Source organism: Phaethon aethereus (genome assembly GCF_964289735.1).
Source record: "Phaethon aethereus genome assembly, chromosome: 15".
NCBI lineage: Eukaryota > Metazoa > Chordata > Aves > Phaethontiformes > Phaethontidae > Phaethon > Phaethon aethereus.
The window spans coordinates 4479967-4503597 of record NC_138591.1 but is presented as its reverse complement, the minus strand read 5'-3'; the positions used below and the strand labels follow the sequence as shown (position 1 = coordinate 4503597).

Below are 23631 nucleotides of genomic sequence, written 5' to 3'. Positions count from 1 at the left end.
ATCCCGGGTCAGCGCCCAGGGGGTGCCGGGGGTGTCCCGGGGATGCTTACAGCGGGGATCTGCCCGCCCCCCCCAGAAAAATGGGGTACCTGGGTAGGGTCCGTCTTCGCCAGCCCCCGCGGTGCGCGCCCCCCGCCCCGGTACTCACCGCGCGGGGCTCGGCGGGGCGGCCTCGGCGTGGCCCCCGGCGGCTGCAGCGCCCGGAGCCGCCGGGGCTGCGCGGCGCGTCCCGCCGCCGGGGCGGAGCGCGGGCGAGGCGGCGCGGCACTGCGGCGCCCCCCCGCGGCCGCCCGCCGGCACTGCCCGCCGCGCCGCGCAGCGCCGAGCACCGCGGGACGTGCTACACGAGTGGAGCGGGCGCGGGTGGGAGGGCTGCACCTTTCCGGCCGTGCGTTATACACGGCCACGCCGCGGTGTGACGATGTCCGGTTCTCCCTGCCGGTGGCTGGGCAGGGTGCCCAATTAAAATGCCGCGGAGCAAGACAGGCAAGGGCTGCGCGGGCAGCGGCGCCTTGCCTGCGCAGGCAGCTGCTGGCTTTGGCCAAACAGGTTCTATCAAACAAGCTCCAAAGCCGACCTGGAGATTGCTGTGGCTGCACACAGGCTGGAGGCTGGAACAGGGAAGGGACGGATGGTGACTGCGCCGGGGAGTTGCTCCAGACAAAGTGGTCGCTGATGCTCTGCCCCCCTCAGTTAAAAATTTGGTTAAACGTGTGTTTCTCTGCCCCATGGTTGCAGGGGTTACACTTTGGGTGGGAAGGTGGGTCTGCCACCCAGACACCCTCTAGGAATGACAGCATAAAAGCAGAGCAAAGCCAGGAGGCCTCCCAGTCCAGCCCAGACTCCAGCAGCGAAGAAATTATGGGCGAGGTGGAAGTTGTGGGTCAGGTTTTGGGGTGAGTTCAGCTGCCTCTTGGAAGCATGGAACCCCCCCTGCTCTCCAGGAAAGCTGCTGAGCATCGCGGCCTGGGGGGATCCAGCCCTGGCATAATTGTGAGGGCAGAGGATGTGCAGACCCCGGGGGCCGGCAGCGCGGGCCGGCAGGCTCCCTGGGTGGGGGCAAATTCTCCCTCTCCAAGGGGAGCCAGTGCCCATGGGAGAGGGTGGTGGGAGCTGGTGGATGATGGCGGGGGCGGGGGGGGGCAGTTCCCCTGTGTGCTTACCCTCTGCCTGGTCGGCCACAGGTTTTCCTCCTCCAGTGGCAGCCCCGGGGCTCAACACACGTCACCCGCAGCCTCAGCCGCTGCGGGAGGGGAAATGGCGGGGACAGAGCGCACGTGCAGGGCTTTACGCTGAAACCACTTTGGTGAGATGCTGGCAAGCCCTTCAGCCAGCGCCACCGAGCAATTTCCTCTCCCAAATTTCCCCGTGCAGCTGGTGCGAAGGGCAAAGTGACACTGATCCCCCCGGCAAGCCAAGCCAGCAGACGGCAATGCCATCCATGCACTGAGGTGAGTCAGTGCTCAGCGCTCCATGGGCATGAGCGGGGCCTTGCTGCAGCTGGTTGAGTGGTTCTTCTCCTCACTAGGGAGCGATGCCGTGCAGGGCAAGTCAGATAGAAAATGGTTTTATTTCCAGATACTGCAGGGAAACTCATTTTTGTTGAACAAGCAGGCATTAGCGAGGTATCTTGAGTTTTTATTTCAATCCTACCCCACAGGAAACAATATTTGCTAGGATTGTTTTCCTTACATTTGTTTTTAATTTGACCCAATACTGTGTTAAATATAAAATACTGATTGAACAAGAATGGATGGTGAAAAACACGAGATGATAAAAAAGTCCCTTGAACCCTCCTCCACAGACATCCTGAATGTTATGAGTCATTTAAAATTAGTATAAAATAGGAGGACAATCCGATAACCTGCTCCATGCCCCACCCCTCTTCCCGCTTTGCAAGGGAAGGATTTAGGAAGCAAGAGAAGAGGGAGCACTTCTCAATTACAAAGAAGCCCACTCGGCAAATCCGGGCTCCAGGCAGGGTGACGGTGTCCCCAGTGGAGCCCAGACACCCATTCCCGGCTGGGCATCTGCCCTACCTGGGTTTTCAGCAGGAGGCTGAGATGAAGTGGCTTCAGAAAGGTCCTTCTGGCACCTCCCTGTGCCCCAGGAGTCCCAGGGACAGATTTAGCCCCCAGTGGTGGAACAGCTTCTGAGATAAATCCCATGGGACGAAGCCCACAGACAAAACATGATGGTGGTCCCTGGGCATCCTCAGCCCCTGCCAGGCCACCCTCAGCCCTGTTTGCCCAGTGGCTGGGGCTGCTGCATGCACAGCCTGTCCCCAGGGTGGTTCCCCCATGCAATTTAGCGACAGAGGGGAAGGAGATCCGGGCACGCTCAGCTGCAGTTGTCACCATACCCCATGGTGGCTCTGGGAATCCAGTGAAAATTTTTTCCACTCAGTGAAAATTGAAGCCCGTGTTCGTAAAGCACTGGTCGTCTTCCAAGTGCTTCACAGGGTCCTCACATGAGCCCTGTGAGGTAGGTCAGCATCTTCATCCCCATTTTACAGATGGAGAAACTGAGGCACAGAGGATGGTAATCACTTGCCAGACAGCAAAAATGGCAGCTTCCGCTCTGGGATCCCATATCCCATATTCCAACCCCAAACATGCTCCACCAACTGCTGATTACTCACTGCTCGTCCTTCCCCACCCCTCCAACCTGCTGGGGTGATGGGCTGGGACCTGGGGGCCTGGGACAGGGAGCACAGAGACTGGACTCACACTGGGTCCCGTCCCTAAGACCACCTGTCGCCCCAAGAGGCGTCCCAGCCCAAAGGCTGCTTTGGGGTGCGCTGGGCAGAGACACCCCCACCAGCAGCCCCATGCCAGGCTGAGGTGCCAGGCACAGCACCTGGGGCTCCTTATAGGAACCTTCTGCCTGTGGAATTGAAAACCCACTGGGGTTTTTTGCCCACTTGGTGACCCCAGCCACCACGTCAGGAGGGGAAGAGTATCCGGACACTTTCTCTTTGGTAATTTGCTGCAAAATGGCGTGGCTCTGGAGAGCCGGTGCTGGGGCACCGCAGGCTGGGGGGACCCTAAGCTCTGAGGGAGGTGGGACAGAGCCAGGACCTCAGCTCCTCGGCACGCTGCTGGAGATGCAGGGTGGTGGCCGTAAATCTCCTTTGCTTGCCATGTCGCGCCAAGACTGCTGCAGCTGTGATTAATCAAGAGGTCAAAGATCGATGATGGGAAATCGATGCCTTCGGGGGCTGCCGGCGAAGGTGCAGGCAGGGCTGAGGGCAGCGCTGCGCTGCCAGCCGGCTCCCGGCACAGACCCAGCCACACGCCAGAGCCCGGCACGCACCAGACCGTCCCGGCTCCAGCAGCTCTGCCGGCGTGTTTGGTGAGCGGGACCACGTGTGGTTTTCCCATTCCAGCAGCACTGGGACTGCTCCTGATGGCTGGGCCGGTGCTCCGTGTCCCGTTATCCTGCCTTGGAGAGCACTGCGTAGCTGTGGTCAGGGGTTTAAAAACCAAGCCTCACTACGACCTCCCTGTCCCAGCTCACCTCCGAGCTTCACGGATGAGTCCCTTCCCTGCAGCATTCCTGGGAATGTCGGAATTCCTCCCAAAAGTGGGTTTAAATCTGACACTGACCAAGAGGCTCATCATCAAAATAAAGAGCAGAGAAGGCAGGCAGCCCCGTGTTCCCAGCCCAAGGAGGTTCGCTTCCCTCCCTCAAGGACCAAGAAAATCCCCTGATGCGGATGGGCTGACCCCAGCCGGGTGGATGTCGGGAGCCAGATCCCTCCTCCGCTCCCCGTCAGGCGAAGGCACACGTGCGGCAGAGCCTGGGAGCGAGGCCGCGCTTCGGGGCTGCTGCCAGCACCGGGACCGGAGGGGAAAACAAAGCGCCCCAGAGAGAAGATGTCTGTGGGGGCTCCAAGGGCCCGTCTAGGAGGGACGTGCCGAGTTGTGCACTTAATACTGGCCTAGAGAAAGCTTTCCAATGCCTGGGGGCTCCGGGGAGCCCTGGAAGAGATTCAAATTTCTACCTCATGTAAGGCTTTGTTGACTCTGGACCTTCCCATCAAGAACGTGGGAGCGGGCGGTTAATGCTGACGTGACTTAGCACCATTTAGGAGCCGATCCCGGGTGGTGCGGGGGTGCCAGCGTGCTCCCCTCCCCGGCTGGGGCAGCTGGAGTTCCAGGGCAAAGGGGCCAGGTCTCTCCCCCCCATCCCAACGCTTCCAGTCCCCGGGCAAAGGGGCCAGGTCTCTCCCCCCCATCCCAACACTTCCAGTCCCCGGGGTGGCCCACGGTAAGGACTCCGGCAGCCAAACCCAGCCAAGGTCCCCACTCCCGTGGGTGCTCGGGGCCAGGCGGGTGAGCGAGGCCCCCCCGAGCCCTTGGCGAGCTGTCGCTCCCCTATCTCCCACAGCCCATCGGTCAGTCACCGTGTTACAAAACCTTTGCCTAAAAAAATAAACAGTTCCCGAGGTTAAAAAAGAAAAATCTGTTTAAAATCAACCTGCAGGCTCTCCTGTCCCTGTGGGAAGGGCGCTGGCGGCTGCTGCCCATGGGGCGAGCGGGCGGTTCGGGGTGAGCCCACGGTGCAGGCTACCTCCCTGCTCCCCTCCAAGCCCGCACGTGCCAGTTGGCACAAACGATGTCTTTAAGGCATCTACCGGGATGTTTTAGGCTCCAGCGCGCCGGGCCGGTAGAGGTACCTCCAAATGGCATAGTAGTGGATGCCGGCTCCGATGGCCACGAAGAGGTGCCAGATGGCATGGGCGAAGGGGATGCGGCCGTCGCTTTTGAAGAAGACCATGCCCAGGCAGTAGGAGAGTCCACCAGCCACCAGCTCCGTGAGGCCGTCCCTGTTGGGCTGGGAGCAAGCAGGGAGGCAGGGCTCAGCAGCGGCCGCGGCACTGCTGCCCTTTCCCCACCGCTCCATCGAGACCAGAGTGTGGCCCCAGCTGCAGGACCCTCGCTCTGCCTTCTCCTACACCCTCCTCTCCAGCAAGGCAGCAAGGACCCAGCAGCCCGGCTTTGCTGGGAGGCTTTCAAGGCGATGGAGCCCAGGCAGCAGCTCCGCTGGAGGTGCACGTGGGATCTGCTGGGCACCCAAATCGCTTGCAAAACAAGCCAGGCCACATCATATTTGGGGATGGCTTTATCCATTGCACAGCCTGGACCACGCCAACCCACCGGAGACAAACTGGCCTTGCTGGGATTTGTCCCTTGCACTGAGGCCGCAGTGGCTTACCATGGAGAGAATGACCAAGGCAGGGAAGAAGCCCATGATAACGTAGCACACCAGCTCCACCAGCTTGTACCTGCGACCGACAGAGAAGCTGCTTTGGAGGCGGGTGCAGAGGGAGCGTCAGGTTTTACGCTTGTAACGTCCAGTGCCGTGCTATAGGGAAAGCGGTGGAGGTGCCACCACGGCAGGTCCCGTGTCCTCATGTGTGAGCCACAGCACCGCGGCGGGGCTGGCACCCTGCTCCGGGGGTGATGGACCCCCACCCTGGCTTGGGAGCTGCCAGCTCAGGGCCAGGCGTCTGGGGCTTCAGGGAGACATCTGGGGCCTTTGGCTTTTTATTTGGTGCCACCATGTGGAAAAAGCCACTCATGGCAGCACATCCCTGCTCCCACGTCCCTGCTCCCACATCCGTGCTCCCACGTCCCTGCCACCAAAGCTCTTAAAGCCAGCGTGCGGATGGGGAAGGACAGGGTCCAAGGAAGCTCTCCACTGCCAGTTGACCAGGAGGCTACCCAGGGACCCTGTACCTCTCTAGCTATCTGTCTGTCTGTCTGTCTGTCTCTGTCCTTCTTGCTTGCCCCTGCAGCATGACTACCATCAGGGCATTGAGGGGCTGGCAGAGCTGAGCTGAGCTCTGCGATATCCACCAGCACAGGGCCAGATAAAGGCACTCACCGCTCATGGAAGAAGAAAACATAGACGGTCCCGATAGACGCCATGATCCAGATGATCCAGCGCATGTGGGAGGCCCAGGGACCCAACTCCCGTAGGTTCAGCCTGCAAGACCCAGGACTGGGGTGAGGGGGGTCTAGGGCAGCACCCCAGTCTGGGCTGCGGGCAGCAAGGTGCCAGGGCAGTGCTGCCCTCACCCCCATGGCTGTCCCACCGAAGGGTCTTCCCAACTTATAACTTCAACTTAAAGGGGTTGAAATTTATGGGACAGGAGGGTTTTGTGGAAAGGCGTAGGATGCAGCCTTGAGCAGAGCTAAAGTCGGAGAGGGAAACCCTATTTGTTGGAGCTGGGCTGATTTTTCTCCCCTCCAGTGGGGCCAAGCGGTGGCCGCTGGCAACTCACCAGGGAGCATACGATGCTGCGATGAAGAAGTAGATCACCATCCTGTCGAACATGTGCAAGCAGTGCTCCACGGTCCTGCGTGACGGACAGACAGACAGGTCACAGCCTGCAGCACCAGGGGCCTCCGGACCCTCTCCCCCTTCCTGAGCCCCGAGCAATCAGGGCTGGTACCTGAGATGCCTCTTCTTCCAGGAGATAGTGTGGAAGATGGTGGAGACAATGAAGAGGCTGGACAAGCCAAAGCCATAGATCCAGGCTGAGATAGTTTCCCACTGGTCATCAGAGAGGATGTAGAGGATGGAGCTGCCAAGGATGCTGGGCAGGATCCAGAACTGGAAGGGGGAAGCAAACCTGCTGTTGATTCTCTGCGTTTCCATTGAGGAACTACAATACAGTCTCTGCTTTTCTTTTTAGGTGTTTCTTTTGCTTCTAGTCAAAGCTACCACCCATAAGGAGCAGGCTGGCCACCTGACCAGCCAGGTAGGGTCTCTCCCTGTGTGGTATAGCTCAAAAATAGCTTCTCCAGGTGGAGGTAGGGAGGAGGAGGAAGGCACAGGGAGGATGGCTACCTCTGAGTCATCTCCCAGAGCTTGGAGTGGGAACTGCTAGCTCCCAAGAGAAACCCTGATACGGGGAGCCCTTGGTCCCACTGCCACGTAGGCAGCCCCATGGGGTGCCAGCCACCGTTCCTGCTGTGAAAAACACTCCATTTTCAGGGAGCTTTGCAAAATACTCCTGCTCCACTAAGCCCTCGGACAGCCTCCTTGGGGACATGGGGCCATGGTGGGTGTGAGCTGGGGAGATGCACACCAGAGGGAGAGCATCCCTGCTCCCTGGGAGCACCTGGGGCACACCTGCCTCATCACAGCCCTGAGACCCTCAGCAGCTGCTCCAGGGATGAACACAGGCATTTTCAGGTGTTCCTCGAGGTTCCTCAGGGGATCCCCGGAGAGCTGAGCACCGTCCTCCCTCGCCCTGGGACAGGGACTCACTGCGTGGGTGGCACAGTTCGCCGCGTGCTCGTACTCCGTCGGCTGGTACCTGCGGTTGGACGGGACGCGGTTATTCATGAACCTGCAGCGAGAAGCAGGGAGAGAAACACGCTCAGGGGACAAGGTTTGGGGAATGCCCTTTTGGAGGGGTCTGCACCAGGACACCCACCAGCCTCCCAACCTGGAGCCCCACCTCAGCTCAGCTTTGCTCCAGCTGCCTTGCAGAAGTGACCTGGACACGTCTTGTCCATCTGTCTGGCCCCGAATGCCAGGACCCCAGGTCTTGCTCAACTATGGCTCAGGCTGAAGCTTTTGCCGGTAGCTGCCATTGCTTGGAGAGCAGAAGGCAGGAGCCAGCTCTCTGCCTGCTGCTGCGGGCAGGAGAGGGCAGACAACGGCAGTGGTGCGAAGAGCTCCAGCAGTGAAGGGGGCACACGGGGTAGTGGGAGGACCTGCTGAGGGTCCCTGACCCGTCCGGCGGCGACATCCTCATGCCACAGCAGCGTGCCCGGCTCCAACGACAGTATCCCCGTGATGCCTTTGGTTTCTGGGTGCTACCTGCATCTACCTCCTGCCCACGGATGTCGCACGTCCCAGCGCAGATTGCTGCAGGGGGAAACCCCACTGTGCTCCCTTGGAAACCCGTATCTTTATTTCTGTTTCTCTTAGTCTGAGGTATCAACTTGCTCTTGGCGTTCGGAGGAACATATCGATTTCCCCTGTCGGAATAATACGCGGTGATAAAAAATAGCGTCGGGCTTTGCTAGTCCATTGCTAGGTACATAATGCTGTATTAAGCGGCAAATTAAATGTGCATCCATGATAACAGGTCGGAGCAAAGTGCTGCCTTGCTCAGTGTCCTCTTCTGGCAGGGGCCAGCAGCGGAGGCTTGAAGAAAGGGCATAAGAAACGGGCAAATAGAGAGTGATCTTCCCCTGGCTGCTCCTGGTAATAAGGGCTTTAAAGACCTTTTCTGCTGCGGCTCAGGTCAGGACAGCCGAGCTGAGCAGGCGCCAGTCGGGCTGCCCTGCGGGACCTGGGCTAATTGCTTTCTGACCCCGTTCGCTCTCGGCTCCGGCACCATCTGCGGCGCGTTTCACAGCTGAGCTGCGCCCAGCGAGGGGGCTGGCAGGACCTTGCCGCTGGGCGCAGGGTGACCCCTCGGTCCAGGGCACTGGGAAAGGCAGTAAAAGTCCCCTCTCCCCATCCCCGAGCCACCCATGCCCGTGCGGACTCCTCTGCCATCTCCTGCCGGCTCAGACCCACCGCCTGGGTCGCTCACTGCTGTTTATTAAAAAAGTGAGCCAGGGTGGATGAAACAGCTCAAGTGATAAGGGTTTGAGTGTGGGGGAGTGTGGCCACAGCGGGCTCGGGCGTGCGAGGTGCTCCCCGGCAGGCATCAGCGACAGCCCGCGCTGGGACCGTGTCCCCAGCCCCTGTCCTGCCCGCTGCCGGACCCCAGCACTGCGGGAAAAAGCGTGGTCAGTTACCAAAAAATGCCATGAATTAAGAGGGGGAAACAGAGGCGATTAAGCTCCCGCCGCTCTGCAAATCGACGACCCATGCTGGGTGAATGGGAGCTTAGCAAGGCTGCCGTGGCCAGGAAGCGGCTGGGCATCCCTGGGGACGTGGCCGTGCCTGGCGTGCTGTCACCTCCACCCCAGGGGACAGCAGGGATGCCCTCCCCACCCTGCCGCTCCGGCCACGAGGGCTGGCCGGGCTCCCCGTGCTGGAGCCACGTCTTCCTGGCAGGACGTGTACTGTCCCAGTGCTGCCAGGAGACTGTCCTCAGCTCCCCTTCGCTTGCTGCGTCCCCTTCTTACCCCCTTTAATAATAGTAAGAGGAGAGGGAAGCCCAGACATCCTGGGTGACGTTGCGGTTGCCGAGGAAATGTGCACGAGGTCTTTTTCTTGAATTTATTTGTTTTGGCAAAGCCCCATGCTGTCCCCCCTCTGTTCTGGTGGTTCAGAGCAGTAATGGGGAGCAGTGCTGGGGCCGGTTCCCACAGCCCCCCCCTCTGGGGCCGAGGGGTGCTCAGACCCTTTGGGAAGGGGTCTCTGGGGTGCAGATATCCTCCCTAGCTCTGGCGCGGGGATGGAGAGGCCAGGAAGGGCCACCCCTGCCCTCCCCACGGGACGAGGTCAGTGCACCCCCGAAGCCCAAAGCCATGGTGGTGCGGCAGACGCCTGCTTTTCCCAGAGGGAGGAAGAGCCTTCAGGAGGATCTTTTTTTTTTGACCTGGGAAGAGATCATTCTCGTTTTCCTGTCCCACTTATTTCTAATAAGCATCTGTGAAGGATGGGAAGCGGAGCATTGTGGATGTGGGACCCGGCTGCAAAGCGCTGGCCTGGGTACAGCTGGGCCCTCCCGGAGCAGCCAGCACTGCATTTTGGGGTTAGGCGGGCACATTTTCGTGGTCCTCCGTGCTCAGGAGCAGAGCTGTGCAAACACGCACAGGAGCAACCGGTGTTTGCACATCTGGCAGGGCAGGATGAGTCCCCAGCTGCCCTGCAGCAGCTTGGTCCCCAGGCTTGCGGACACCATCTCCTCACCTTCTCTTCTCTCCTGGGACTTTATCTACCTCCTGGAGCATCCCGGGATGCCAAGCATCCATCCAGCTCATGTCACGCCTGTGCACACGGGTATGGGTGCAGGGCAGGGCGCAGGGAGCCCTGCATCATTCCCAGACTGCAGAAAGTTGCCGTACCGGTGCACAAAACCAGCCTCAAACCTGAGCTCCAGCCCAGACAGACAGACAGACACGCTCAGGGATGGCACGTGTGACTCTCGTTAGAGCTGATGAAAGCCCCACGGGTGGCTGCTGCTGGTTCCCAGCCCCGGCTCTGTGCGACTGGGGTTAGGAAAAGGGGAATTGCTGGCAGGCAGGCAGAGCTCCGGGATTTTTCAATGCACGAAAATTAGGAGAAGAAGGGGAACACCGCCCCAAACTTAGATCTGACCCCTGCAGCAAGTCTCCTGCCCGGCTGCCTGAGTCCACAAGCATCGCCAGCTCCGTGTCATTGCACCCATAGGCTTGAGGACACCCTGACAGTATCCCTGGGGTGGGAGGAGATGAGAGAGGCTTGTCCCTAACAGCCGCCAGCCTACACAGCCACATGCCTGGGGACCCAGCAAAGGTGCGTCGATGTGGCTCGTTGGACACGGCGAGTCCGGGAAGCTGCGGGCAGGGGATGACACGCCGGCTGGGTGCTTCGATGCATTTTAGCAGGTGCTTTAGGATTGCAAAGTCCAAAAGACACAGGGAAGTTTAAAACCTCCTGCGTGGCAGGAACACGAGCGTGTTCATTTTCAGGGATGGTGCATGGGCAGCAGAGACCCGAGGAGCTCCCGGGCACCTTTTTCTCCTGGTGCTGTTTCTGGCAGATGCTATACGGCCCGCCTATATGAAGATGGGGGGGCCTGGTGGGGGTCCGATCAGGGGTTATTCACTGCAGGCCCAGGGTTTTTGCCTGCCCTGCTTCACCCTGGCCCCTTTCCCAGGGAGGGAGACTGAAAAGGGCCAGTGCAGCAGGCTCCGGCCAGGGAAACAAAGAGCCCCTTGTCCCAGGCAGCCAGGCCAAAGTGCAGAGCTGGCTTCCCAGGCTTGTTCCTTTCTCCTTCTCTTTCTCCCACTCTGGTTCTTTGTGGCTTTGGGGTGGGGTTTTTTTGAGTTTTTTAAAGACTTTTACCCAAGAACAAAGTTCTGACCTCAAAAATCATGCAGATCTGCCTGGCTCTTGCTTTGCCGGGGTGGGAGAGAAGAAGGTAAAAAGGGAATTAAATTAAATTATTCCTCAGGGTGGCTCATGTGTGAGCATTTGATCATCTGAGCTCTTCTGGGGGCACCAAGGCAACCTGCCTCAGCTGCTCCATGGGCACCTCATGCTCACACAGGCAGAACCATGGGACACTTTGCAGGAAAGCTGTCCCCTAGACAAATGGGGGGGAACAGCCCTAACAGAGTCCCAGGCCAGGCTGTGATTCGGGAGAGATGGGGTTTCGTCCTGCCTCTGACACAGACTCTCTGACTGGCCTCTGCCATGTCACTTCATCTCCCTCTCGCCCCTTTTCCAAGTGAGGATAATAATTTTGGCATCCTTTAGGTGAGCTGAAGGATAATGTGAGGAGGGTGTAAAATCACCACTAAGATATGGACGGGGAGGTACATGAGCTGGGACTTGCCTCTACTCCCATTGAGCAGCTCATCCCTGCTCTTGCAAGAAGCCATTCCAACACCTGACACTCCCAACCGTGCTATAGATCAGGCTATATATATGACACACGGCTGTGTATCTCTGCATTGAGGAGCTGGGCTCCCCCTGCACATTGCTGAGGCCGTGGCCATGGCTGTGACACCTGAAGAGCCACCACATCCCCTTCACAACCCATGAAGCACTAAATGCTGGGGCCATGTGTTGTACTGTGGGCTGGGGGGACGAAGGAGCAGCCAGCATGTCCCAGCTTGCTCCCAGGTCGTGTGAATCTCCCCAGACCAGCTAATCTCTACAGTTTTCACCTGAGAATGGCTTATGAAAGGGCTGGGCTTGCTCAGAAACTGGTTTAATATCTTTGGAGGTGGGATGCTGGTTTGCTGCACGTTCACTCTCCTGCCCAGGCAGCTGGGGTATTTCCAGGCTGAGCCACTCCTGGAAATCTGACTGCAAATCAAGGGGATTTCTCCTTGTGACTGGGTGCCACAACCAGTTTTTGAGGAACAGAGGAGCTGTTGAAGGATTGTATGCTGATGGTAGCACCTTGTCAGAGAGGAAGGATGCAGAAAGCCTTTGCTGGATGCTGACCAGAGGCGGTGGTAAGTCCTGCCGGGGCCCTTTGGGTTGTCCCTTGTTAGAGCAAGCGTTGCGATGCCTGAAGTGACAGTGGCGGAGCAGATGTGACCCTACAGGGAGCAGACTGGCCCCAGACCCCTCTTCAGTGTGCGGTCTGGGTTTGCCCTAACGAGCCCAGAGGCTGCCCACCCAGCGCAGATGCCAGGTCCGCAGGCTTGCACTCGCGTGTGAGCTGCAGTGGTGGCATCCCTGCAAGCTGGGGCTTGGCGTGTGCTCAGCTTCTGACCTCTAATCTGGCAGTGCTCCCGCTGCAGTCCCTGCTAAGCAGAAATGCAAAGGCTCAGGCTGATGCTGCCCAGCATTGCCATCTGCAGAGCCACCCACGTGGGCATGTGCATGGCTGCGTGGCACCCCGTTAAGAGCTGAAACCTCTATTTCCATGCCCGTTCCTCAGTGCTTGCATGCTCCTACGCAAACATATGGTGCTCCTGGTTTGGAAAGCTGAGCTGTGTGGGGTGTAAGCTCACGGGTCTGCTCCCTGGGCTGGGGGAGAGGGGCAGCCAGGACGAGCCTGCTCTGTGGGCTACTCCTTTTATTCCAGCCCATCCCACGGGAGCAGCAGCAAGATGGCACAGTATTTTCTTTTGTACTGCTTCCTGGCGTCGTGCAAAGAGCTGGCAGCTTGGGTAGGGAGTGATCGAGGCAGCAAACCGAAAGGCTCTTCATCTAAGCCAGCATCTCTCAACCTTTCTTACGGGTAAATCAGCGGATCACCAGATGTCTGGAGTAACCTGCCCAGAAGCCTCTGGTACGAGCCTTGCTTCCACAAAGCAAGTCAAAATGGGCTGCAGATTGAATGCTTATTTATCACCTCTGATTACCCTCATCCCAGTCTTGCTTGTTCCTAGCACTCTTACACGTGGAAACACGCTGGGCTGGCTGTAGATCATCCCCCGGCACTATATAGCCTGCAGGCCATGAGAAATGCTGAACAAGCCCGCTTGCTGACTTAGAGACGCTCCTGGATGGAGACAGAGTGCTCAGCCGTGCCCGTGCTGTACCCGGCCCCGAACCGCAGGTGCCGATCCCCCCCATGAAGGGGCAGGGAAGACCCCCCGGCACCTCCTGCTGCCACAGCAGTGGGTACACGAGGGGCTGGGGCTGCCGGGAGGGACTATTTCCCTGACTGCACCAAGGGCATACCCGATTCCTGTTCCTCGCTCCTCACCCTAGCAGAGGCAAGCACAGGAGGCTCCGAGCCAGGCTGGATGCAGGCATGGACCCTTTGGGCACGCGTGACAGCCCATATATACCTAGCAGGGCTTGGCTGGTGGGTGGAAACCTAGCAGGGTCCTAACTGTCCATATCCCCATCCTCTGTGCAGGGATATTTTTTTTTATTTTAGGCGTTCTGCTCTTTATGTAGATGGTATCTCTGACTCTTAGGCAATTCATGACCCTGCAACTACAGCAGAGCTGTTTGTTTATTCACAGCAGATGGGATTGGTGAGTGTTTCCCAAATTACTTTGAGCTGGGACTTCTTGTTTCGTTTGGTACTCATGAGACCTCCAGCAACAGCTGATTAGTCACAAAATGACTCTGATGTCCCAGGTGTTTTGTGAGTGTTAGGAGGACTGTTTCCAGAACTGAAAATTCTCTGTTATTCAGTATTTGCTTGTTTGGAAAGTCATTGGACATGTTCCTTGCTGCCTTGCCTGCATTGCCCTAAGCACAAAAGTTAGTGGGACAAATCCTGAGCTGGCTGAGCCTGCTAAAACTCTGCAACAGCCCAAGGTGGGCAGGAGTGAGTGCAGCCACAGGCCCTTCTGCCTGCTGGCAAAAGATTTGGACAATTTAGGGGCTGGAGCCTTCCCAGCCTCTAACCCCAGCTGCCACCAGCTCTTTGGAGACCCAGCTTCTACTGTCACATTATGTGAGCAGGTCACAATTTCTCAGGTCCATAAGGTCTCCCCATAGCATCCCCTGAGAGACCGAGCCTGGCTCTCATTGGGGATTCCTGGATGCTACTGAAGTACAAACGATATCTGTAAATTCAGCAAATGCCTCTGGACAATGAACGCACGGAAGGAGAACCATGCATTTCACCAGCCAGGCAAGCAGATACTAGGATCTCAATTAGTATTATTTGCAACAGAGAGCAGGGCTGTGTCTAATGCTGCAGCAGCAGCCAGTGCTGCTGAGCACAGCAAAGGAGATAACTCCTTGCCCCTGACCTGCTGATCTCTCTCTGCTTAAAATCCTTTCCTCAGCAGCAGCCAGCCTGGACTATGAACTTGAACATGATCACAGACTTGGATTCAAACTCTCCTGAAGGTCAGCGTTGCTCAGCTCAACTAATCGGCATCTGAAGCAAACACCAGGAACAAGATGCTTGTGGTATCATATTATCATGAGAAGTTGTAGGGTATCACATTGAGCCTGTTGGACTCTGGATTTTCACTGCATGAAAATGCTGAGGTTCAGTTTCACCTGGAGAACCCCTAAGGGAGTCTTGAGCGTGTTTGGTCGTCTCTCCTCTGCCTTGCTCAGCCCCTGCTCTGAGCATCCATCCCTTTGCAGCATCTCTCTGGGTACCCGACCAATCTCCTTTCGCAGCTGCAGCCAAGCACCCCCAGGAGCAATGAACTCTGGTACTGTTGTGCCCTTCTCCTTTCTGTAGGACTTGCGGGTGGTTTGCATTGCTTTGTCTCGCTGTGGAGCTGGAGGTGTGGGAAGGGAGGAGGAGGGGAAGGCGAGCCTGGGAGCAGTCCTGGCAGAGCCCCATTTCTTGCATTCACTGACTCGCTGCCCTGGGCAGTGGCTTGAATTTCCCACGCATTGTGTTGGCTGCTACCTCGTGAGGCTGGCCATGGCGAGCTGTGCCAAAGAATCACAACAGGCTGACATCCAACACCAGCTGAAGGAAGGAAAAGACCATCGTGCATCCATTTCCCAGGCAGCCAAGAGACTGTCCTTCCCCCAAAAGCACAAGGCACAGGGCTTGGCTTGCCCACTGCTGCATATCTCCAATGCAGTGATCCCCACTTGAGCCCATCCTGCTGGGTCCCCTGACCCTCCCAAAAGAGAGAAAGGGGTGATTTGAGGGAACATCCCATTGCAAAGGGTGTTCCAAGTACTTCTTGCCTTCCAGATACCAATGATAACTGCACCCAGGGCAGCCAAACCTACATGAGATGAATCCTACCGCTGCTATCTTAAAGAGAGTATCTGAGTCAACCTGGCCCCACAGAGTGACCAATATAGAATTGGCCAGTGGCATCAGGTGATCCTGGTTTTCCCTAGGTATTTTGGGGGCCTCCCCATCCCATGGAGCAGTGTGTTTTGCAGCAAGTGGGTGTGCTCAGCTGGAGGCAGCCTGGCAGCTGGGGGTGGTGGGATGGGGCTGGTGCTTGCATGGTGAGGAGCCCCTGCCTCGCGAGCCGTTCCGAGCTGCGTTATCAACGCTGAAAGCATTTCCTTTCCCACCGCTTCATCCCACGCGGGCAGTGGGGGAAGCAGAGCTCTTGGAAAGCGTCTCGGCCTGTGTGGGAGCAGGCGAGGGCTGCTCGTGCTTTCATCGCAAAGCAAACAGGGACCAGATCTTCCCAATGCGGTCGCTCTGCTCAGGCTGTCAGCCTGGCAGTGCTTTTTCTCATGTTTGGGGTCTGAGCACCCCAATGTTTTCTCTCACTCCTATTCCTGCTGGTTCTGCTCTCCCTCTCTTGTCTGGAGATGCTGGAGGAGGGGTCGGTGAATGTCTCCTTGCTCAGTAATTACAGGTGCAGGGAGCAACAGGGGAGGTCTTCCCAGCTGCCTTTCCCCCAACTTGGAGGATTTGCTTTTGAGCAAGTGTGGAGTTCAGTCCTCCATGCCCTCGTGCTGGTGAGGAGGTGGCAATGTCTACATTGCGGACACCGGGCAGCTGAGGACAAGCCTGGACCACGTACCTAAGAGGCCCCTGTTCTCCCTAACCTCCTGCTGCTTCTGGGCTGACAAATTAATGTGGATTTTCCTAGCTGCCCCTCTTTATTACTCTGCACAGGGCAAGAGAAGCAAATGCAGTAAGATTTAGAGCTTTTTACATGAACAAATCAAATCATGAACTGCTATCAGTTAATTTGGACGATCCAGTGCCCTGTGCAGCCTGCAGCTTCTACCAAACCCCTCTCCCCTGGCTGTTTGGAGCTACTGAAGCCAGCCAGGTACAGCAGCTCCCCGCTGGACCGTGTTTCCTTTCAATTACAGCTCTGGATGGCCAAAGCCTGGGAAGCATTTTGTGTGCCTGCAGGGAGATTGGGGCTGAGCCCCACAGCAGCTACGTGGGAGGGCGGCACTGGACCATTTCTGAGTAAAAAGTGGGATAAAGCGGGGCCAAAGCCAGTGGTGAGGTGGAGGGGAGGGATCGGTTACTGGCTCGGTGTAACCTGGCTGATGAGACTCCATGAAGATGCGATTTGTGCTGATCTGTTGCTCTGGTGGGAAATCGGCACCGTTTCGGTGAGCTGGGAGGAGGAGAGGAAAGGGTGGAGGTGGAATGGGGGAATAGCTGTCTGGTGGTTGGATAAAGCAGGAGGAATCACATCTGCTTGCACCCCGTAACTGCACGCTGCTGCTGGCACCGTGGCTGAATTTGGACTGTCGGGCAGGAGGTGGGTATCGCTTGCCATGGCGCAGGCTGGGAGCGGCACGGAAAGCCCTGCCGCAGCAGCACACTTTAACTCCCTTTCCCCATAGTCGCAGATGATGGAAGAGCCTCCCGGACCCCACAGCAGAGCAGAAACCACCGGCAGCCTCATTTATAACCACAACCTGCTCTAACAGCATTGCTGTGCATCCTTATTCCCACCACAGTGGCAGCCCCCTCTGTTTGCTTTCTTCCCCTCCACTCCAGCCATGATGCTCTGTCCCCACAGCCTGGCTGGGAGGGATTCGGGAACACCCGGTGCCCCTCCAGCCCTGAGTTTTCTCCTGGCAGCTCACGAAATGCTCCTGCATTGATTACTGCCTTTCATCTCTTTGTTCAAAGCCCAGTGCCTCTGCTGCAGCTTTCACACAACAGGTCTTTCATCACCGCGCTGTTTTTTATTTACTCCTTTTGGTGGGTGTATTGATGGCCAAGTTCTTCCTTTCTTGGTCCTCACTCAAAATTAGATAAAAAGACATTAAAAATGAAGTTGTTCCAGGCTTTTCCACTGCAAGGAAAAACTTTGAGTTGTTGGATTTTTTTTTCCAAAGGCGGCCACAAGCATGAGTTTTTCATCCTCTGAAAAGATGTCACGAGATGCTTCTGATGCCTTGGAGGGCATGTGCCACTGTGAGCCCCATGGCTCCTGCTCACACCCGTCCCCATTACTTGCAGCCCAGGGAAGGGGACAGGGTATCCCTGGCACAAATGAAGGAGCAGCTTTTAGGGTCTCTTTTGAGATATGCCACAGTGGAGCATTTCTGCGGAGAAGAGAGCTGGTGTGCGTGGAGCGTGGGTGGGACGGGGATTAGCCAACTGTTATTTTTAAGCACTAGGCTAAGAGGATCTCGGCGGTGATGTAGGAAGCTCTGGGTTAGCATCTCATGCTGGCGATTGCTTTGTCGTATCTTGGGGTGAAAACCAAGGGAGCACCCATCTCCCCCTGCTCCTTACCCAGCCAGGGGTGGAGGGTGCCCTGCAGACCTGACCCTTCCCATGCCCTGCAGCCCCTGCCCCACAGGTGGGCTCTAGCCCTGCAAGGCACTCTGTAATGCCTCATCCCTTTTAACAAGCTGTGTCCAGAAAGGACCAGGACAAAGTTTGAGCATGCTACTTTTGGATAAATCAAGCAACAGGCTGGCAGATGGGTTCTGCTGGGGGTGTGGGGGGGGGGGACTGAGGTGGGGAGCAGACCCTGCTCTGCTGCCCAGCTCCCAAAGAGCCTCTGCACCACTGCAATGAGGCAAAGGAACAGCTTTTCTCCTTCTCTGAGGGGACAGAGCTTTGCTTAGCTCCATCCCCCCCAGCCCTGTCCACTATACACCCACAGGGAAAACCAGCTTTGAATTCTCTATTTTCACAAGGAGTTTTGGACCAGATGCATTTTACAGACCTGCTGGGTACCTCCTGCGTCTCCCCCAGGTAAAAGTTATCAGGAGGCAGCTACATCATCAAAATGGTTTTGAGCAGGTGCCCACATGTTTCAGGCAGATTTTGGAGGTGCAAGCATGGATTTTCCTCCTAGGACACCTGGAAGGAGAGGAGCTGGTGGTTTGTGGGGCTGGGAGGGGGTTCTCCTGCCCTTACCCAGTCCAGACAAACATCCCCCAGGGATGCTCGTGCCTGGAGCAGGCAAGAAACACCATCATTGCTCCTTTCCAGATGAGTTTTTCTCTGGTAGTTGATTCTAACAGCGTTACTGGGAGTCTGACAGCAGCAGAGCTGAATGACCCCAAGAACTGTGCCAGCCTGTGGGACCCTCCGCAGCCTTGAAAACAGCCCCACCACACCCACAGGGAGCTGGGAGCAAAGCCTGTCCTTGGTGCAAAGCTGAGCACCCCCAGTACCCCCCTGAGCCCCATCTGGCCATGCATCACCCAGCGCTGTGCGATCTGACTCATCCTCGGGCGCCTGGCATGCCGGAGGGCTGCGGATGGCCTCTGTCCCCGCGTCACCCACCAGCTCCTTGCTAAAGGCCACATCTGATCCCGTAGCGGCGTGCATGGCTGAGTGCCCTCCGACCTGTGCCCAGCGGTCCTCAGGTTTCCCCTGCACAGGTAACACCATGAGGTTTCCTAATGCACCTGAGGTGTTAAAACAAGTTCCTGCCAGTGCCGGAAAACCTCCCTGGGTATTTCACAGAGCAGGGAAAGGATCCACCACTGGTGCATCCCATGGGAGCCCCACGGAGCCCCTGGACGAGTCACCCCGAGGGAGCTTTGCCTGGGGGCAATACCGGTCCCTCTGTGGAGGGTTCGTGGCTGGCTGTGGGGACCGTTCCTGTGGGGAGCTGGGCTCCTGGTCCCCCAGCAGGAAGACAACGGTGAAGCTGGACCCAGCAAAAGGCAGCGAGGGCTCCCAAGGATGCTCAGAATCCCTTAGGGATGCAGAAAGGCAGGTAACCTTCTCCCAAAAGGCCAGCCCGCACCTGCCCTGGGCTTTGGGGCACTCAGCAGCTTTTGAAGGTCCCGACGGAGCCCAGCCCGGGCAGGGGCTGTCCTAGGGCTCCGCAAGCACCCGGGGGTCGGGGACCGCCGCGCCGAGGGCTTTACCTGGCGTAGCGCGTCTTCTGGAAATCCAGGACCCGGGACACGAACATCGCGGCGGTGCCATGGGGGTCCCGGGGGGCGGCGGCTGCTCAGCCCCGGGCCGGGAGGGGGAAAGTGCCGCCCGGGGGAACCGCACTAACTCCGCGGGCTGCGGGCGGGGCGGGGAGAAGGGGCGGCCGGTCCAGCCCAGCAAAGCCCAGTCCAGCCCCGGCCCCCTCCCGCCCCCCGGGCTGCTCGGGAGAGCGGCACGGCAAAAACAAAGGCGACCTCCGAGAAGGGGGAGTCAGCCCCGCTGCCGCCCTCAGATGTGCGAGGAGGAGGAGGAAGAAAAAGGGTGGGGGGGATCCCGTCCAACTCCGCCCGGCCACAGCAACCTGCACGATCCCCCTCAGCCGCCCCGGCGGCTTTAAGCACAGCTAAAAATATTCCCCCCTCCCCGCCGCCACCCCCAGGGGATCAAATAGCAGCAGATTTGAATTGAAAATGTGATTAAAGCATCGGTGGGGGTGAGGAGTAGCGGCGAGTGCAGGCAGCCTGCCTGCTCCCCCAGTCACGCTGCCCGCGGCCGGGTCCTCCGGGGGGACCACCGAGGTGTCCCTGCCTGCACGATGCCCGCCCCAGGGCAGGGCCAGCCCGCTCCGGCGTCCCCAGGGTGTTGCTTTGTTTGGTTTTGCTTTTATTTATTTGATTTTAATGATTTTTTTTCCCCATTATTTTCCAGAGGCCCCGGCAAGGGTGGGCGGCTCTGCCCCAGCCCCGTCACTGTGGGGTGCCCATGGGTGGGGACACGACTCCCACCAGCATCCCACCATCCCCCCCTGCTCCAGAGAAGGGGGACAAAGCTGCAGGACAGCAAGGCAAGGACTGGACACCCCAGGATCCTCATTCCATCTCCACCCTGAGCCTCACTCCTCCATCCTCTACATCACGCAGGGAGGCTCTCACAGGAGGTGAGGTCCTGCTGTACATCCGAGGAGCTCAGAGAGGGGCTGTAAAGTGTGAGGGGGGCTTGTCTGCAGGCAAATGGGCATCATCCGTGCCCAGCCTGTGCCAGGGGCTGCAGGCACCTTCAGGCTAGCAGCTGAGGGACAAGAAAGGTGACATAAGGCCAGCATCCACTGGAGGAGGAGAGCCCTGGTCTCCCCAGTGCACCCTCTCCTTGCTGATGCTGTAATAATGCTGATGGGAGGAAGGTGAAACAGCTGAGGACATCCTGACACAAACGGTTATGCTCATATGGCCATTTCCATGGGAAATCACACACACACATCTTCCAAAAGTCAAAATGGACAAAAATTAAGGGGTCCCTTAATTCAAGGCATGAATTAATCCTGACACCCTCTGCAACCTCTTCCAAAAGCAGCTCATCCCCCCAGGGGATGCAAAAGGGGTGATGCTCCAGGTGCATGCTGCATTGTGGAGCATGCTCAACACACACAGGAAGCACCCCGGTTCCCCGACGCCCAGAGCCACAGCAGGGCCAGGCTTCCTGCGTGCTTCCCATCATGGATGGAACCAGGCTGGTGACAATGGGACCCAGGAGGTGTGGGGGGAACAAAAGAAGCCCCATCTTTGGTAGGACCTTCCCAGCGTATCTGGGACAGCCAAGCCCCAGCTGAGACCAGCAGGTCCAAGCTGAGATGCAGAGTGAGATCATCTCTGAAAACCTCTCCCACGCTCTGCCACTTAGATGGCAAGATTTTTTTCAAGTTTCCCCCCGCTTCCAGATGACAAGGCTTTGGCAAAGGCTATTTCATGGTGCCTGTGCCCTGCTTTACCTTTTCTCTGGGCCTTAATAGGGGAGGGAAAAAAAATGGCAATAAACCACATTTAACAAAATAACTCCCAGCCCTGAAGCCCCCCAGCCCGCAGACAGGGGTGCTGGCAAGGGACACCTGAAGTGAACCATCGGTCCCAAAATAGATCTGTCTCAGAGGGCAAAAGGCAAATTGAATGAAAAATAAGTTACTATTTTTGAAGCCTGAATCCAGTTGTTATGGCAACCAAAGCCTCGCGCATCATGCTGGGGAATGGCTCCAGCCCCGGCGCTGCCTCCAAACCCACCAGCCGGAGAATCGCAGGCAGCCGGGAGCTGCTCGATGGTGGGATGCAGAGCTATCCGTGCTCACACCACCCATACCTTCTCTTCTCACCCCCAAGAAGAGAAGGCTCCGGGGAGACCTTACTGCAGCCTTCCAGTACTTAAAGGGGGCCTATAAGAATGATGGGGACAGACTTTTTAGCAGGGCCTGTAGCCATAGGACAAGGGGTAATGGTTTTAAACTAAAAGAGGGTAGATTTAGACTATATATATTTAGACTAGATATAGACTAGATATATAAAAAGAAATTTTTCACACTGAGGGTGGTGAAACCCTGGCCCAAGTTGCCCAGAGAGGTGGTAGATGCCCCATCCCTGGAAACATCCCGCTCAGGTTGGACGGGACTCTGAGCAACTTGCTCTAGTTGAAGATGCCCCTGCTTATTGCAGGGGGGTTGGACTAGATGACCTTAAAGGTCCCTTCCAACCCAAAGATTCTATAGTTCTATGATTCTATACCCTCCTGGGTATAGAATCCTGGGTATAGACGCATCCTCTCTGCATGGCAGCTCTCCTCATGTATCAGGTGCCCACAGGACCACCTTGCTTTTCTTTCCTCTCCCATCCCTGGTGCTCTCCCCACGTTCTTACAAAGATTTGAGTTCATTACAATTTGAGTAATTGTAATGATGTTAATGAGAGTTTCCAAGAGTCAGAGGTACCCTGAATGCAGTGACTTTTTTTTAATGTCACCAAAACAGGGCGGTCTTGCAGAGTTTTTCTTTAGAGGAAGAATGGGTCATGAAGCTTGACTGCTTCCTCCCCAAAATATGCAACCCTGCAGGAGTCCCATAGCTGGAGACACCTCTATGCGTTGTCCCCCACTTCCGATGACAGATCCCAGCTGTGAAGGGTGTGAATATCCGCACCTTTGGGTGTTACGATGGTGGCTTTGGGCTCTGCTGGCAGCATACGCCGCAAGCGCATTTCCCCAGGGAGGGAGGTTTTCCTGCATGCAGCTTAGCTGCTGGAGCCAGCAGGTAAGAAAAGAGACAATCCAAGATTAAAATCTGCCATCTCTTAGGAGGAAAAATCTCCCTGCAAGAGAAGGTAGAAGGAGTTATGGGACACATGAATGGGTTGGCAGCAGCTGTAGCAGAGCGTGGGGGGCAGCTTGGAGGGCAGGACCGCCTGGTGGGTGGCTGAGGGCCGTGGCAGGGTGGACACAGGGCAGCAGCGTGCCAGCACAGGGCTGCGGGGGTTTAAGCCATTTGGAGGAGTCTCCTTCCCAGCAGCTGGAGGGTGATTACACGTAGGGGAGCACAGGGGGTCCCTTATACATTGGGGGGTCGCTGGGCTGGTGAAGGCGGTGGCTCCATCACTCCCTGCTGCTGCACGTGCGTCATTCAGGAACTCTCCCAGAGGAGCTGGCACAAACCCCGACAATTTGTGCTCCCCGCACAGGAAACCCCGGCGTGGCTCATTTCCCCAAGATCTAGCTTTCCAGACATTCCCAGTTCAGTTGCCTTTTTTCACCTGCAGTTTATTTCATCTCCCCACAAGCTGCTCCCTGGGCCTGGCAGCCCGTGACTCCCCTTGCTCTGCAGTTGTCTCCTGCCCACGCCTGGCTGCCCTGCAAGCTGGGGAGCCCCAAAGGCTGGACAAGGCCATCGGACTCAGCTGTGAGCTCCCTGGAACAGCCCTGTACCCGGGAGCAGAGCCTGGTGTCCCCCGCCGTCCCATCTGCTGAGACTTGGGGACCCCCTGTGGTACGAAACAGAACTGCAGAGGCGACGGCGGGCGGGACCGTGATCCTGTCGGAGTCTGTAGGGACCGTGACAGAAACGTGGCGGTCGCGGTCAAGGCTGGGGGCAGCGGGGACGCGTCTGAGTTGGGGACCGCCGCAGGACCTTTGCGACTCCATCCAGCCGCCGACGCGGCGGGCCCTGCTTAGCTCCAGAACGCCGCTGCCCGCGCCGCCTCCTTCCTCCCTACCCAGTTCGGCGCCACCGCTCTGCCGCGTGCGCAACTCCTCCCGCCCCGCAGGGCGGGCGCATGCGCGGCGGCAGTACGGTGGCCGGGAGGAGGGTGGCCGGCGGGGGTCGACGGGGCGGGGCCGCGCAGGCGCGGGGCCGCTCCGCCGCCCGCAGCGTAAACAAGGGGCCGGCGGGGATGAGGAGGCCGCGGGTGCGCGGCGGGGGTCGGGGCTGCCGGGGTTGAGGTGTGTTGCCTGTTGGAGGCGTTCCCCCCTCCCCGCCGGACGGGGGTGGCGAGGGCCGTCCCGCC

The 23631-nt window shown here is 57.9% G+C and overlaps 1 protein-coding gene across 1 annotated transcript; it reads right to left on the bottom strand.

Moving 5' to 3' along the window:
* Positions 1 to 4073: 4073 nt before the first annotated feature.
* MMD2 (monocyte to macrophage differentiation associated 2) lies at positions 4074 to 19491 on the bottom strand. Its single transcript, XM_082006648.1, has 7 exons — positions 19309 to 19491; positions 7285 to 7366; positions 6464 to 6624; positions 6293 to 6367; positions 5893 to 5994; positions 5221 to 5290; positions 4074 to 4839 (listed from the first exon to the last, which is right to left on the bottom strand). The coding sequence occupies exons 1-7, from the start codon at positions 19353 to 19355 to the stop codon at positions 4636 to 4638; spliced, it is 741 nt and encodes a 246-aa protein (XP_081862774.1). The 5' UTR covers positions 19356 to 19491; the 3' UTR covers positions 4074 to 4635.
* Between the last annotated feature and the right edge of the window lie 4140 nt (positions 19492 to 23631).

Bases quoted from the DNA above. Each gene is read 5' to 3' on its own strand.
- MMD2 (XM_082006648.1), bottom strand. From the start codon at position 19,355: ATGTTCGTGTCCCGGGTCCTGGATTTCCAGAAGACGCGCTACGCCAG. The intron at 7,367-19,308 runs GTAAAGCCCTCG...TTCTCGCTGCAG, and splicing joins CAGAAGACGCGCTACGCCAG to GTTCATGAATAACCGCGTCC. The intron at 6,368-6,463 runs GTACCAGCCCTG...TCCGTCACGCAG, and splicing joins TGGAAGAAGAGGCATCTCAG to GACCGTGGAGCACTGCTTGC.